Genomic DNA, 16,216 nt, shown 5'->3' with positions numbered 1-16,216 from the left:
CAAAAGTTTTATTCAATGTTCTGAATTATATAAACTTGATTTAAAAATAAGGGATTCACGGTGTGATAGTAAACCCAATTATGAGATGATTAATGAACAGACCATATTAGTATCAAATCACCTCACATAATTAGATGGACAAATATGTAAGAATTTCCTAACATTCGACGCAAACAACGACACATCAAACCACTCCCATTCAATAATCACCTAGCTATATGGTAGTTTCTTATCTCATATTCATTTTCTAATCTCCATGAAAGTGCTAGCTTGGTAGATTGTGGAGGAGTTTTATGAACATCCAAGTTTCTTTCAATATATTCCCATAACTGGAACCTGTATTGCTCTCATTAATCGAAAAAGTTAAACCTGCAAAAGGCAGCATTGCGCTGATTAATGATATATTGCTTCAATTTCAGCAATTTGGTACATGGCTAACATACTCTTTTGTTGTTTCATCATGAAAAGATTGAATACACCATATTATAGTCTAGCTACCCAGGGCTTACTACTGATCCCGCCACCTCCCTAAGGCTTCCCCGACACGGACTCTATCCCCACGTTGGACCGAAAACCTGAACTCTGATGAGGAATCCCCATTTTCTTGTGATAGTGATATGGGAGCCTGGAAGACAAGCACAACAGTTGATCCCATGTTGAACGCAGCTACCTGAATAGATGGAAGCACACAGACAGTAACCGGTAAAATAAAAACCTCGAATGGATAGATGCACAAAACATTAACAGATCAAGATAATAAACCAATGGAAGAGCTCATAAGTTTGGTGATGAGGAGCATAAGAATCTGAGATACCAATTTTAAAAACCACGTAAACATTAACTGCTCTCTCTCTCTCTCTCTCTCTCTCTCTCTCTCTCTGACATTACAAAACTAACCAAAGCATGGAAATCCTGGAAGACATTCAAAATACACCTCTAACCTCATCTCCTTTCTTGAGCGTCCTACCAATACCATCAGGTTCATATATCCGTTCTTCTGGAGGCTCTGAGTGCAGTAACTTCTTTCTTGCCTGGTTTGTCCGAAGTTCCGGTTCAATGGAAAGCTGCCATGTCCAAGATCAGAAAGATTCAACGACAAAAGAAAAATAATCAGTAGAAACTAGTACTCCAATGACACCCAAGTCCAATGAAAAAATAAAACTAAAAACATTACACCCATCAATCTGGGTTTGCTTCAGTTTGGACAAGGTGCAACTCATGAAATTTGATCTTCATTCAGTTTTTTGCCTTTCGTTTTTGTGGAGGGGAGTATTGGATTGTTATAGAATCGATTTTGCACTTATTAAAAGAGATGTCCGTTTAAATACTTTCTTGAAACACCACCCTATGCACTACCCAGCCCTTCCATGCACAGTATTTGATTGTGTCCATAACCTCCTTCAAATTCAGCATTCTCAGGTTAATTGCCTACATTATTTTAAGTTAGAAAATGCCAAACCCAGAAGTGAGTAAAAGAATTGTTTCTATGTGCAAGTGTTTCCATGTTTGGTTTGTGAGTGTGTGTGTGGTGCAAGTGTGTCCCCTGGGAATTCAACTCATCATATGCAAGGAAACACTTGACCTCAATTGAACCAATATTCGTTGCTCCAACAGCAGCAAGTGCCATAAATCCTTCTTTCCATAAACCTTCAAGCACAACCTGATCGCATAAGAATTGCAAAGACAACTATAAATCAATAAAAGAACAAAGGAAGAATTGCATGTTGACCCATATTTACCCTGGAAAAGATGGGAAGACCAAACACAGCAAAGCAAGTTGACATATTGATATATTAAATTATCTGACACTGGGAGAACTTTTGAACAATAGGATGATTTGACAGTACAGGAGAAGGCCAGATATTTCCAAGAAATGCAAGTTTTTGTTTGTAATGTGTCACCATGTCAAATTCCACTTATATGCATTGCAGCATAGCATCCAGAATATTTAATCTCATACACGCCCTTATTATGTCTAAAATCATCTCCTGCATTTTCGTTAATTGGTTTTTGCATATCTTCTCATTGATTAGTTTTTGTCCATCACTATCCCCAAAATTTAAAAAAAAAAATTGAAGAAAAAAAAAACCACTATTTAATTTGTTTAACAAGTAAGCATCTCTCATAACACGAATGAAAGCGATGATACCACAAACATAAATAGCAGCACATCTTGATAATTGTTAAATTCCTGTTAATATAAACTAATATACAAAAGTTTACCCGTTCGTTCTCAACATAAAGGTTTCTGATAGTTCTTGTTGCACGTTCATTTACAGGAAGTAGACAACCTGCAAAGTAAATACCAAGATCATAAATGTAACTAGAAAATGAAATAGCTAACTCAAGATTTTTAGAGCCAACACTGGTAATCAATGAGAGTATAAAATGAAAACTTAAAAATTGGGCAACCAATCATGTATTTGCTTTTGGTTTGCTACAGAATAAGCAAATACACAGAACGGTCCATAAAATTTAAAGAAATATAAAGATAAAGAACTTTCCAAGGCGGCAAATTCCTTCATAATCCACAGAACCGTTAACCTCAAGTTAAGTAAGGAACCAGCCGCAATGTGTTCAACATGCAGGTCTTCGCAGCCCTAAGCTTACCAGAAAAATGACGGCGGACAAGAACATTCCAATCAGCTGGTGCATGTATGCGATGATAGTCTCCAGGCTTCAAGTAAATTACACAATAAAAGAGGCCTTTTATAGGACTGCAAAGAAAATTTATGTATTTATTAAACTGCATTGTATTCAACTTGGTACATCATAAATATCAGGAAAAATGATGTGTCAACTAATGACACTATTTGCATCCAAGTATCTCATTACCATGTTGATACAGGGTCCCAAACTTTAGGAGAAGCCAATGAAACTCTCAGCCATGACTTCTTACTCTTCTCCCTGGAAGCATTTTCTGGTTCACTACTCTCCTCATGCACATCTCCTTTAGCTATCAAAGGAAGAAAGGAGCTTGCACCGAGCAGGGAAAAAACTGAATAAGAAAAACCTTTGACTTGCTCAATCATAGCCCCTGCTCCTCTAAGCTCCCCAAATCGTAATACAGTACCATCCACTGGACTAACCTTCAAAACAGAAATGCAGCCGTGCAAGTCACATAATGCTAAAAACACTTCAAAGTGGAACAGATTGGACAAATAAGCAGTCCAAATTGCTGGTTACCAGTTACCAGACATCGTGGGTCAGGGTCAATAGGCCTGGAACCTTCTTTCAAGGTGCGAACAAAGAACTCTCGTAAAGATGTGTATTCATCCAGAGGGAGAGCTGCTTCTTCCAAGTCTACAATGCAAAACATATCATATTTTCAATATATTATATATCATTCAGTTTTCACTTTTTTTCATGCACAAATTTCTACCATTCTATTCAAAACTAATAAATGACTAGCTATTGTAGCAAAACATTAAAAAAGTCTGATGACAACAATAATGAAAAAGATAAAATCATACTTGAATGGAATGCTCGAGCCCACGCTCCATAAACATACGGACGTAGAGAGACTGGGATTTCCTGAAAACATTTTTGTCTAGCGGGTAAATAGTTTCAAAACTTAATCTGATATCAATAAGAATAAATAACTAAGACAATATTATGAGTCGAGCTACAAAAATAAATTCGTTTTCTCCACACACAAAATAAAAATAAATGGAACATGTAGCTTGAAAAGGAAATAGATTTGTTAAAGATGAGGAATCAAGAAACAGGAAGATCACTTACCACACTGGTCAATAAACCCCAACATCTGGAAATGGAGCGCAAAGGCAGCAATCTTAAAAATGTAGACTATGGTTGCCAATGTAAATAAAGTTCAAGTCAAAGTCAGAAATGGACAACCAACTTTGCAACTAAAACACAGAAGCTATAAGTGAAAGCATGAAACTACAAAACATCAGGCAACGATTACTATTGATACATTACTTTTACATCAGGTTGAAACTCAAATTCCGTTCCCTTCTCCAGTGCCTCCTCAACCTATCAATCAAGTGGGGGGGAAATATTAAGACATGTGAAATAATCATCGCAACTTCTAGAATGTTCCTAGTTGTAACAACTGAGATCAATTTGGAATATAGAACACAATATAACAAATACACATAAATGCACACAGAAAGTATTCTACTGCATATTTCAAGTGTTATGCACCAAAAGGGTAGAGATAGCATGTAATCTACTGAATTCACCACTATGGACAGACAGTGATAACAGTAACTACGTAACTAGACATTCGAATTCTGAGGCAAAGGTTGAATATTTTGTTCCTTTTACTCAAAAGACCTTCTCAAGCTTAGATAAACATCTGACATCTGACATGTGATTTTTTTGTTATACGGCAGATTATCCGGCATGTCTCAATCATGGTTAACGCGCATATCCTGCTGATTTCATTCATTCATTTATTTATTCCCACATTTTTTATTGAAAAGTGGAATGTAATTCACCCACATATACCTTCCTGTCATCATACATCCGACGAACATGCAGAGCACCAAGCATAAGCAAAGTAGCCACCGTTGCACCAGGCAAGAGAAAAGAATCACCTGCACACAGCCTGTAATTAGCTTCACACACTTGAAAAAAAAAAAAAAAAAAAAACTAATGATAACTTTTAACAAATAAATAGCTCATAACAATCACAAAAACTAAATTCAAAATTTATAGCGCCAACGCTCAATCACAACGATTTGCAACTAATTCAAGATACGTCAATGCTTGAATTCTATTTATCTGATACATAAAAGAAAAAAGAAATTGGGGAATCAATTCCACTAAAACAAAGTTTCTTTCCTTTTGTCTACGTTATTTTCTCGGCAACCAAACAGAAACTAAGCGCCGGAAGCGAAACACTGACCTTTAGAACCACCACCTCCGCCATTGGAAAAGGAGCGAGCTTGAGGGGTTTTATGGAGTTTTTTAAGAAATGAAGCGAAGCATCGTCGCTGGTTATGGAGGGAATTGAGGTGTGTAGAGTGAGAGAATATACAGACTCTATGTGAAGCCCTAAACTTCATCTCGTTAAAAGATTTGATTCAGTTTCAGGCTTAAGCCTCTCACCCCTGCAGGGTAAGCAGGGTTTAGGATTTAGTGGCTTGCGATTCTATTTACACCCCAATGATAACTTTGGACACCCCCCTGACATGGATTTTACTTTCCGAACCAACTCACAGACAATTGTCATTAAAAAAAACAAAAAACAAAAAACAAAAAATCCCCACCGACAGTTGTCATCACCGACTTTCTTTTTCCTACAAAGTGAATGAATAATGGAAAAGTTAACAAAATTATGAAAGTAAGTACCCATTTACCAAAACCATTTAAGTAACTAATTTTGCTTTCCTTTTCCTCAATAACGAAAATTCAACCACCATCCATTAGCTATTAGTTTTATGGTATTTCTGTCTCAATATCGGAGTATGATTATATGTTGTTTTACACGAAATTGTATTGTGTTATTTTCTTTTTATTTTTTTCATCCACTGCATTATAATTTTTTATTATTTCATTTAAGAACAAATTTTAATTTTTAAAAAAAAGCACCAAGGTCCCGAATCCCCATACGAGTCCTCGTTACCTAACGCTCGGCCCCAATCTACCCCGTTGCCATGCCTAACTTCAATCAAAAAGTACTTAGGTGTTTATGTTATTTGAGTTTCCATTTCCCTAGCTGTCTTCAGGAGAATATTTTTCTCACATCCTTTCATGTGCATATATATTATTTGGGGTAAAATTAGCAGAAAGTTGATGCCATATTATTTCATTAAAAAATTACCTGCACGGAACTTTTTTTTGTTGTTGTTGTCAAAGTCGCTGGAAAATTTTATTAATAGAGAATAGTAAGGTTTACATATGTGGCAAGAATATTAAAAAGTCAGTCAGTTCCACATGATTACCCCCTTGTTTAGAAACAAAACAAGTATGGGCAGCCCGATTGCAACGTTGGGGTGCAAACACAAAGGAGAGCCGAGTGAGATGAGCCATCAACTGCTCGATATCAAAGACAATCCCCTCAAGATCGGAATCTATTGTAGTATGTCTGTTGAGTATTGAGATTCCTCGCTAGGCATCAGACTCCACCATTACGTCTATGAGGTAAATTGGGCATACGCACTGAGTGCATGTGCAAGAAGTTCCATCATCAGAGCAGAAGAGCCGCGAAGGTCTCCCTCGCCACAAGCACATAAGAGCAGACCATGGTTGTCCCTTATAACCCAGCCGACTCCTCCGCGCAACTGCTAGGCAGACCAGGCAGCGTCGCAGTTTACCTTGATTAAGCCCGGCCAGGGTTTACACCAACTTTAGGGCTCAGAGCTGCTGATGGCCTGACGAAGCTGGGGTTGAAACTCTTGTTTAGCCGCACGGTACGCAGTAACTTGGTTCAGCATAAGATGAATATAGCCTCCGCTGGATCAACTTTGGCACCTTCAAAGAGAGCCAAATTCCAGGTTTTCCAGATTCTCCATAGTCCAAAAACAAACCACTGGATCGCCTCAGCTCCATGCTCAGAGGAGCTGAGCTTCATCACCATATGTCGCCAGATAGTAACAAAATCCTCACCTATTATCCTGGTCATGTCAAGTTGGAGGGGGCTTGCAAACCAAAAAACATGTGCAAATTCACACTTGAAAAAAATATGAGCCTGGACAGAACTCTCGCGAAACGTTATTATACATCAGCATGCTGCATGCAACATATTAGCAATTATCACAATCCCAAATTCATGGTGGATTTTTACTTAAAGCACTCGCGAAACGTTCATACTTTTGAAGAATATGTCGTGCCATGATTCATGGTGGATTTTTACATGGCAAACTTGAGTGTTGCATTTTCACCTGAGGTTGAAAGTTAAAACAAATATTTGTGGTAAAAGCTGCAGCGAGATTTACTGCCATCCATTTAAACAACTACATTCATTCACAGTTGCAGAGAGAGAATTTGATGAAACTTTAAATACCTCCATTTCGCTCCATTTCTTTCAGAGCTTTCAAAGAGACATCAAAGAAAAACAGTACAAAAGTTTATATATATTTCTTTATATAAAAAAAATAGAAGGAAATATGGATTCCGATTTGACCGATGAGCAAGTCGAGGAGCTCAAGCAAGCCTTCGACATTTTTGACAAGGATGGCAATGGTTAGATCCCTCTTTTTGTATATATTTATGTGTATATTAGGCTTTACCATCTCAACTTAAATTTCTCATCTTTATCACTAATTGTATATAGTCTATTCCATCTAAAATTTTCTCATTTCATGGATACAAGAAAGATCATAACATGTTATACACGTGGTGACCGTTACATACCAAACGTAGAAATACAAAAGAGAATACGTGTGTTGAAATGTTGAATTAAGTTACTAAATCAACCTTAATATTTAAATTTCATTGCTTAGTTATAGAACTTAATTTCATTGACAAAAAACATGTTCAAGAAAATGGTTCATGTGCTTTTGAATAAAATTTTCTTATTTATTTATTTACAGGCACTATCACTACCGATGAGTTGCGGAATGTATTGACCTCACTAGGGCAAACCCCATCTGAGGAAGAACTGGAAGAATTTCTTCAACAGATGGGTGGTGATAATGGGAGGGTTCGCTTTGATCAATACTTGATCTTCATGGAAAAATTAATGTACCCTAATGGTGCGTTTGAATGAAGGAATTCTAATTTTCATAGAATTTGTAAACGACAGAATTTGTAATTACAACATTTGAAATTACGTCTATTTCAAATTTCAGTGTTTGGATATCTTGTATATAGAATTTAGAAAATGACAGAAATTACAATTTCTCCTGTTTGGATAATCATAGAAGGAATTTTAAAACTGAAATTCGCAAAGAATAAAACCGTCTCTGTCTCCCCTTCGAAAGTCAATACAATATAAGAATTAGTAAAACAAGACAAAGAATTCCCTTCATTCTTTGAACTTGGCAGCTTCTATGAGTTGAAGAAAAAGACGCCTGCATTTGACTCTTCAACCAAATTTGGATTAACCTAAAGCATACAATTGTAAAGCAGGTAACATTCAAATCCCTTAAAAAAAAAAAAAAAACATTCATAATCGACTATTGTTATTACTCAAAATTATAATCAAGATAAAATCTTCTATATTACTCAAAAAACAAGCATAACAGCTAAAATTGATTCAAATAGACATGAATCTTAGCTCAATTTTAGAGGATAATAAAGGTGACTTTGAAACGTGATTCAAACTAAAATTGAGCTAAGGTACTTAAATAGACATGAATCAATTTTGACAAACCTCAGAAACAAATTCTTAAACCCAAAACTTAGTCAAACAGAGAGAAGAAGAGAACATAACAGAAACTATAAGAAATTATGCAGACTGCAAGAAACAATAATTTCACAACATATAATCTATCCTTTATTGGAACAACACAGATTGAAAATGCTTATGCTCTTTTTCGGAGAGGGTCAACTTAGAGAGAAGTTGGTAGTCTTTAGCAGGGGAGAAGGTGAGGACCTTCAGTAAGGGAAGAGCCTGAAGAAGAAAAAGTAGGAGAAGCGTCGGTAAGCTTCGAACACCGGTGTGGTGCCGGCCAAAGGCTCTCCAATGCTTAAGTTAGCTAAGAGTGGTAACTTTGGCAGAGTAACAGTAAAAGTGAGAGAGTAGTTACCCTTTTTACTTGAGTAATGTTCCCTATTTATAGGGAAGTGAAAATGGGAGCTTTGCACAAAGTTTCGATGTGGGACTTTGTGCAAGTCGCTGTGGTGGTGACACGTGTCTTGGAGATTAGGTTAGGCAGGTAAGAGCTTCTGAAGTCGGGAGCTTCGACAGGTGTTGGGCACCTTAGAAGAGTGTCTTCCTTCGGCAACGGAAAAGGCGTGTCTGCCTTGGTGCTAGTCGTTTTGATGCTGGATATGCTCGGTTAATTATGGTGTAAACAATAGTCCCCCAAGTTTGAGGTCAAGAAGTAACTTTTGGGTTGGGAACTTGTGAGATTTTTGTGTAATCATGAACGAGCATTCCAGATTCATTGGGAGCCATAGGCATTCCCTAGTCACCCAAGTTGGCAAGCTAAAAGTTGCGTCAACCGTTGGTAGCTGGGTAAAAGCTGTGTGAGCCTCTGGAACCGTTGGTAGGTGGGTACCTTTGAGAGAAAAGTAGACTTGGGCCCCTCAAACTTCGGCAGGAGAATGGATCTGGGCGCTTGAAATGTCGGTAGGAGGTATTTTGCAAGCCCCATTTAGGCTGCACAAGTCTTAAAAAGAGGAAGAGCCTAGGGAGATTTAGTGTGGCCCTTGTCGTTCGGCAGGGCTGAGGCTTGGAGAAATTTGTGAGCTCTTTTTCCCTTTTTTTGGCCCTTGCCTTTTGACAAGGTTATCCACCCCTCTTTTTATTTATTTATTAATTTTATTATTATTTTTTAACAGCTTGGGCCTAAGTTGCTTTCGGCCTGGTGCTTGCCGTTCGACAAGTAGGCCAAGATTCTCGGTGAGTACTATGTTAGGTTTCTCCTTCGGTAAAGAGGGTAGAGCATAAATAGGGGCCCGGAAAGGGTTCGGTAAGGAGCTTTAGCACACGTGAGGCCTAGGGTTTGGAAGAAGGGGTGATAAGATATAGTCGCAAGGGGATCTCCTTATGAGGCCTGCCGTCCGGCAAGATCACTATGGAAGATGTGGGTATACATTTGCGAGTAAGGTTAAGTAAACAGGGTGAATTAGGCAAGGCCTGGGCGCCGAATCCTCAGTGAGTTCAGACGAGCATCCCAAAAACTTCTTCAGGCCTCCTGTCGTTCGGCAAGGCATTTGTGGTGGTTCAGATTGTCCTTCCTTTTTTAATTATTTTAATTTGGATTGGGTGATTGGAGCTGGTCCTGTTTCGGTAAGCATGTAATTTTGTGGTCCCCAATTTCCAGCAAGGCCCTTGCCGTTCGGTAAGGGTTATTTAGGAGTTTGAGGCCTTGCGAAGTGACTGAACTAGGTTAAGCAAGAGTGGAGCTAGGAGCGAATCGGTGATTGAGAAAGTTCTCGGTCGGGCCAGTGGAGCTGTGTTTGTCAAAGACTGTGAGGAGGCCATTGGTTTTAGCTTGGGCTGTGAGGGCAGATTCGGCGAGTGTGGAGGTAAGTACTTGTTGAAGCTTTTCTTTGTCTGTTCAACCCTTGCCGTTCGGCAAGGGTGAGTTGAGTAAAATTTTTGTATTTGAGGCAATTTGTGTTCGGTAGGATTCTTCTCGAAAGAAGGCTTTCTGTGAGCGTATTTGGAGTTGTGACCCAACCCTTGCCATTCGGCAAGAGGGATTGGAGGGAGCCGAGCCTTGGCTCGTGCAAGTGGTGTTGTGGGCCTCATCGATTGCTTTTGGACGACAAGTGCCATTCGGTGAGAGATCCAATTTAGCTTGGGTCTTCCGTCTCATCAATTTTTCAATCCCTCATTTTCCTTCCACACAGCCATTGCCGTTCGACAAGGGTGTTTTTTTTCATTAAGGGCCTTCTTGGAGTTTCCCTTTGGGAAGAGGAATTCTGTGGGCCCGTAAGCCTAGGCTTGAAGCTGGCGTGAATTTGAGGCTGAGAATTGGAGCTAGGCCTTGATGAGGTAAGTAGTTTCGAAGCACTCCTTTATGGCTACGGTAGGAGGGTGAAGCTGCCCCAGGCCTTGGAGATTTGTCAAGGCTCTGAAGTGTTTGAGAAGAGTCTGAATGCGACGTGCCTGAGGTCTTTCCATTCGGCAAGAGGCTTGAGCACGTGGGTTTTGGCAATCCTTGGAGCCGGCCCAACCAAAATTTTGTCAAGGCTTGGATTGTGGCAATGATTGGAGTTGGGTCACGACAACTTCGACAGGTGGCCTGGGCAAGGTTAAGATTTTGTGACCGCCTGATTGTTTTAGCCTTCGGCAAGGCCTTTTCAAATTCCTCTTCGCATTTTTTTTTTAATAAAAAAAATTTTGAATTTCAAAGTATATGTAGGTACAAGAATTTTGAGAGGGAAGATGAAAGGGTGCTAGGGTTTTCTAGTGAACCGAGGCGTTGGTACCCTTCAGGCTTTATAAATATGAACTTTGGGGTGACGAAGTCCTCACACTTGAGTCTTTGAGAAAAAATTGCTAGAAAGTGAGAAGGAGATGGAGATTTCCGACGAAATACCTCGTGGTGGTGCTGTTGTCAAGGTGATTTCTGGTGTCCTGTTCGCAATGGTGCAAACAAAGTTAGACCCCATTTCCTTCAAACTTTCGAATTGAAATGTCCTTTTGCAAGAACATGTTGAAGATTTAGGATGAACATCTTGAATATTGGTATGAACTTGATGAACACCGTGAGCATTGAGATGAACTTGTTGGATGTTTGCTTGTGGATCAAAAGTATGTAAGCGTGCCACTTTTTGTGTTGTGTTTTCGATCCTTCTTGCATGTGCATTAGTTCTTTTTTCTTGTTTATGCATATTGTAGATGTCTGAACGTTCTGGTAGAGAAAGTCATGGCCCCCTATCTTTGGTGGGGATGATACTGAGAGTGAGGAGCCCAGCCAATATGTTTGTTCTGAAAATGAGAGTACCGAGATAGAGGGTGTGGTAGAAGGTGTTATAGAGAGTGATGGTAGTGCATGAGGGTGAGCCATCAGTAGACTCTAGGTCAGCTGCATATAGGGAGATCGGGTTCTAGCCTTGACTTATGCATATAGGAATTACATAGAGTTAGAGGCTATAGCTGATCGGGTTCTAGCCTTGACTTATACGCCAAAGGTGGGCTCGAGCAACCAGGCATCACCATCGGGGATCCGTGGTTATGGCCGTGGCTTCAGCTTCAGATGGAGTGGACATACGGGTTGATGTCCCTTTGACAAGGCAGAACATACTTACAGAAGCAAAGTTGGCCGAGCTTCGGATAGACTATTGTGTTCCACCCTATGTAGGCTTGAGGTTACCCACTGCAGCTAATGTGGTTAGATAACCTCCAAAGGGTTCTGTGTTGATTTTTACTGATATGTACCAGCATGGCTTCAGACTACCATTTCATCCTTGGGTGCAGATGATGTTGGCCAAGCTAGGGTATGCACCGGGCCAATATAATCCCAACTTTTGGATTATTATACATGGGGTTTACATTGCTTGGTGGTTGGCTGGGTTGGGAGAGCCGACATTTGAGCAGTTCATGTATTTGTACTCGATCTCCAAGCAACAGGGAAGTTTTGGCTGGGTACAGGCCAATTGCCAAAAGGCAAAAGAGAAGGGTTATTTTATTGGTCAGAAGCCTTCTACTCAGAAGTCCTGGAGCAACAGGAGGTGCCTGGGAGTGTCCGCCAAGAAAGACCGTTACTAAACACATTCCTACCCACTTCCAGTCTATAGGTTCTTGGCCCTATCCTTTAAGACTGATTATTATTTTGTTGTGTTTTTTACCTGCTTTGACTTTGGTTCTCCATTTTTGCTTGCAAGTGTAAATGGCTGAGTAGTATCTAACCTTTGGTGCAGGTTCTTTGAAGTGGGGGCTGATCTCCAAAGAGTAAGAAGACGAAGTTGAGAGGGTGAGGTCACTGCTGTCAGAGACCGACCGTGAGTACCGAAACCTAGTCACCTAGAAGAATCTGCTCGAGTCCGGACTCTTGTAAGGAAGTAAGTACTTGGGTCACCTTTGTTGTTTGTCTTCTAATTCCTTTTCATAGTTGTGACTAACTTAGCTTTTGATGTGTAGTGGAAGGTGTGATCAAAGGAAGCACGAAGGTGGTCATGGATCTTGATGAGGCCGAGATACAGAAGCAGCTCAGGGAGTCTTGGGCCATGAAGGCGAAGAAAGGGGTGCCCAGCAGGCGACTGGGAAGCGCTTGAGAGATGATGATGAAGGGCGGGTTGCTGATGTTCTGGGAAAGCAGAAGGCGCTGAAGGAAGCTAGCCAGAGTGTGATGAAGACGGGGCCGAGGCTTTCTCCTTTTGATCTGCAAGGCCTGCCGAAGCTCCCCTTCGGTATAGAGGATGTTTTTGCTGAGGGGATAGAGAAGGTAGACTTCTCCAAGCTGCGTCGGGAGAAGAAGGAGGTGAACCTGGCCATGCATCGGCCAAGGACTGACCGTTGCTGTCAATGGTTCAGGAAGAAGTTGTGGAATGTTAGCAAATCGTTGACCCTTATCTCACTTCTGGGTGAAGGCCTGGGCATCAGTGTGAAGTGAGGGGCAGAAGTAGCCTTGTCTAATGGCTGAGTGGTTGCCACCGATGCCTTAATGAATTTCACGAAGGACATAATTGTCTTCCTATGGTGTCAGACACCGAATGAGGGGAGGCTGAAGCCACGTTTGTGTAGAGAGCCATTAATGATTATGTATCGGGCAGAGCAATGGCGAACACACCATGCTTTAGCAGAATTAACAGGTAGCGTTTGGTTTTGCAAGAACCGAATGATGGGGTTCATCCATGTAGGGTTGTGATCAATGGTACAGATGAGTGGGGTACTGGGCTGGTCCAAGAATTCGATGTGGATGTTGCGACTTATGCCCTGCTCCAAGGCCGAGGCTAGCCTGGCCAACGCATCGGCATGGTTGTTCTCAGAGCGTGGTATTTGGGTTATAAGATGAGCGTTGAAAGTTGCAAGTAAGTGGCGAGTATGCTGGAGGTAGGCTGTCATTGAGATGTCCTTGGCCGTGAAATCCTAATTGACTTGATGGACAACGAGCTGTGAGTCGCTGAATATCTGAATTTGTTTGGTGCCCATCTCTTTGGCTAGCCGAAAGCCAGCTAAGAGTGCTTCGTATTTGGCCACATTGTTGGAGGCATGGAATTTGAAGCAGAGGGCGTACTCAAGGACAAACTTGTCTAGGGAGATGAGAACGAGGCCGACCCCACATCCTTGGGCATTGGAGGAGCCATCCACATATAAGGTCCATAAGGGCTAGGTCAGGTCTAGGGTGTCATTGCTGGCAACGTGGTTCTGGCTCGAAGGAAGATTGGGTTCGGTTATGATTTGGGTAGCGGCTGAAGCTTGGGGTTCTGTGAATTCTGATATGAAGTCAGCAACGGCTTGGCCCTTTGTAGCTGGGGGGTTTGTAGTGGATATCAAACTCACCAAGTTCAATGGCCCACTTAACCAACCTCCCAGAAGTCTTTGGCTTCTGCAATACTTGCTTAAGCGGTTGGTTGATTAAGACATAGATGGTGTGAGCTTGGAAGTATAGTCTGAGGTGTCTACCTAAAATTATTAGGGCGAATGCAGGGTAGGGGAAGCTATCATTTGGGCAGACTCGATTAAGATTGGTGTAGTCGGCATACATGGGCCAGCCTTTTTTTGGTTTGCGGACCATCACCACATTAGCCAGCTAGGTGGGATAGTCCACCTCCTTGATGAATCCGATGCTGCTAAACTTATCTACCTCCGCCCTCATGGCCTCATAGCGCTTTGGGTCATAAGCGCGACACTTCTGCCGAACGGGTCAAACGGCAGGATTAACGCTTAACTGATAGGATATGATGTCTGATGATATCCCAGGCTTGTCATTGTAAGACCATGCGAAGACCTCAGCATTGAGGCGGAGGAAGGCGACGAGGTTAGAGCGAAGCTCTTGTGAGAGGGAGGTGCCGATCCGGACCTACCGATCCGGGATGTCACTATGAGGGTAACCAGTTCTAGGTCTTCCACAGGTTCGGCTTGCTGGGTGACAGATTCCTCCCTTGGGTCTTCAGGTTGTACAGTGCCAGCTTGAGGATGGGCTGGAGCCTTGGTTACTGCGAGGGCCTCACCCTTATGTTGGTCGCGAGGCACCGTGCCTGTGCCATGGGGCGTAGGGAACTTCATTAGCAGCATCCGTGTGGAAATGAAAACCTTCATTTAGGCCAAGGCAGTGAGCCCAAGGATGATGTTGTAGGCTATGAGACAGTCAACAATGAGGAAAGGAATGGTGACCGTCGCCCGCTGGGGTGCTGCTCCAATGGAGATAGGAAGATGGATGCTCCCAATGGGCTGGACAACATCACCAGAGAAGCTCACAAGGGGTGTGATGCTTCGGTCGAGCAAGTGAGCAGGGACCTGGAACTCGTTGAAAGCGTCAACAAACATCACACTGACCGAGTTGCCAGTGTCCACCAAGATACGCCCAACGTCGAAGTTAGAAATGTTCGCATGGATAATGAGTGGGTCATATTCAGGGAGAATAACACCACGTTCCTCCTCCTCGTAGAAGGTGATGGGGGCCTAGCTCGATTTTTGGGTCTTCGGCAGGCGTCCCTGCTCAGTGCTGAAGACCTGGTGCGCATTACTAAAGTGGATATAATGTTTGATGGAGTTGTTGGAGGTTCCAGCCAGGGTAGGGCCACTACTGATGGTGGAGATCATGTTGATCTGCCGTTGTCCAGCTTGCCCTCACGGATGAGGCCTTCTATGATGTTGCATAAGGCAACGCAAGATTGGGTATCATGGCTACCGAATTGGTGAAAGCGGTAGAAGACGCCTGTGTTGGGCATAGACTTGCTGCCTGGTCTCCCGGGATTGGCGCTTGGGTATGATAGGTGCCTCATGAACTAGGACATTCTCATAGGTGGTGTTGAGGATGGTGAAGACCTCGAACCTAGGCTTGGGTGTGAAGGGGAGTAGGGCCCGATCACTTGACCAGGGAGGGTTGTTTCTACTGGATTGGTGGTGGTTGCCATGTTTGCCCCGCTTGCTATTGCTGAAGGTATGCTGGTAGTTATCCTTTCGTTTTGGGTGTGGGGTACCTTGGGTACTTGGGGTGGGAGTAGAATGCTGAGGTGGGGCTGGGGTAGGTACTGAAGCAGGTGGAGGATTACCAAAGTACTACGTGCTGGGGCGGCTGGGCCACGCTTGGAATTGAAGTATTCAGCCTTGGCGTGAACTGCTGCCTGCTTCATTAGCTCCGCGTATGTGTTCCAATTATTGCTATGAACCAGGTAGAGGAAGTTGGACTCACGGATGCCACTTTTGAAGGCACCGAAGGTAGCGCAGTCATCAGTCTTTGGGCAGCGGGAGTATTCATGGCTGAGCCAAGTTGCATACTCCCACAGAGGCTCATCCTCACCCTGCCGAAGCATGTACAGGTCCCCGCGGAGTATAGACGATCGGTCTGGATCATGAAATGGTCCAGGAAGGTCTGCTTCAGACTATCAAATGAGTTGATGGTGCGGGGGTTCAACCTGTAGAATCAATTCAAGGTTGCATCGTTGGGTGTGGAAATGAAGAGGAGGCACATGCCTTCGTCACTAAGGCCCTTACACCCAAGGGCAGACTGGAAAGAATGTA

At 42.1% G+C, this 16,216-nt stretch overlaps 2 protein-coding genes across 4 annotated transcripts; one reads left to right on the top strand and one right to left on the bottom strand.

Moving 5' to 3' along the window:
• Window positions 1–63: 63 nt before the first annotated feature.
• Window positions 64–5,149, bottom strand: LOC117628694 (phosphatidylserine decarboxylase proenzyme 1, mitochondrial). Of its 3 annotated transcripts, XM_034361192.1 has the most exons (13): window positions 4,874–5,149; window positions 4,474–4,562; window positions 3,943–3,996; window positions 3,742–3,807; window positions 3,474–3,534; window positions 3,194–3,303; window positions 2,836–3,089; window positions 2,611–2,717; window positions 2,224–2,291; window positions 1,583–1,660; window positions 942–1,064; window positions 510–670; window positions 64–369 (listed from the first exon to the last, which is right to left on the bottom strand). In XM_034361192.1, coding segments are annotated over exons 1-13 (1,332 nt in total). In that variant the 5' UTR covers window positions 5,034–5,149; the 3' UTR covers window positions 64–368. The 3 variants fall into 3 exon arrangements, with proteins under 3 accessions (XP_034217083.1, XP_034217082.1, XP_034217084.1); XM_034361191.1 differs by having other exon boundaries at window positions 307–670; XM_034361193.1 differs by lacking the exon at window positions 3,742–3,807 and having other exon boundaries at window positions 307–670.
• A 1,863-nt stretch (window positions 5,150–7,012) lies between these two features.
• On the top strand, window positions 7,013–7,815 carry LOC117628707 (calmodulin-like). Its single transcript, XM_034361212.1, has 2 exons — window positions 7,013–7,152; window positions 7,503–7,815. The coding sequence occupies exons 1-2, from the start codon at window positions 7,077–7,079 to the stop codon at window positions 7,676–7,678; spliced, it is 252 nt and encodes an 83-aa protein (XP_034217103.1). The 5' UTR covers window positions 7,013–7,076; the 3' UTR covers window positions 7,679–7,815.
• Window positions 7,816–16,216: the final 8,401 nt, after the last annotated feature.

The sequence above is a fragment of the Prunus dulcis genome, chromosome 5 (genome assembly GCF_902201215.1).
Source record: "Prunus dulcis chromosome 5, ALMONDv2, whole genome shotgun sequence".
Classification (NCBI taxonomy): domain Eukaryota; kingdom Viridiplantae; phylum Streptophyta; class Magnoliopsida; order Rosales; family Rosaceae; genus Prunus; species Prunus dulcis.
This window is presented reverse-complemented; position numbering and strand designations above follow the sequence as displayed.

Excerpts from the sequence above, each read along its gene's own strand:
- LOC117628694 (XM_034361192.1), bottom strand. The coding sequence starts at position 5,033 with ATGAAGTTTAGGGCTTCACATAGAGTCTGTATATTCTCTCACTCTACA. Across the intron at positions 3,808-3,942 it reads AGTTTCAACCTGATGTAAAA|TCTACATTTTTAAGATTGCT; the intron begins GTAATGTATCAA and ends TGGCAACCATAG. Across the intron at positions 671-941 it reads CGCTCAAGAAAGGAGATGAG|GTAGCTGCGTTCAACATGGG; the intron begins GTTAGAGGTGTA and ends CCATCTATTCAG.
- LOC117628707 (XM_034361212.1), top strand. The coding sequence starts at position 7,077 with ATGGATTCCGATTTGACCGATGAGCAAGTCGAGGAGCTCAAGCAAGCC. Across the intron at positions 7,153-7,502 it reads TTTTGACAAGGATGGCAATG|GCACTATCACTACCGATGAG; the intron begins GTTAGATCCCTC and ends ATTTATTTACAG.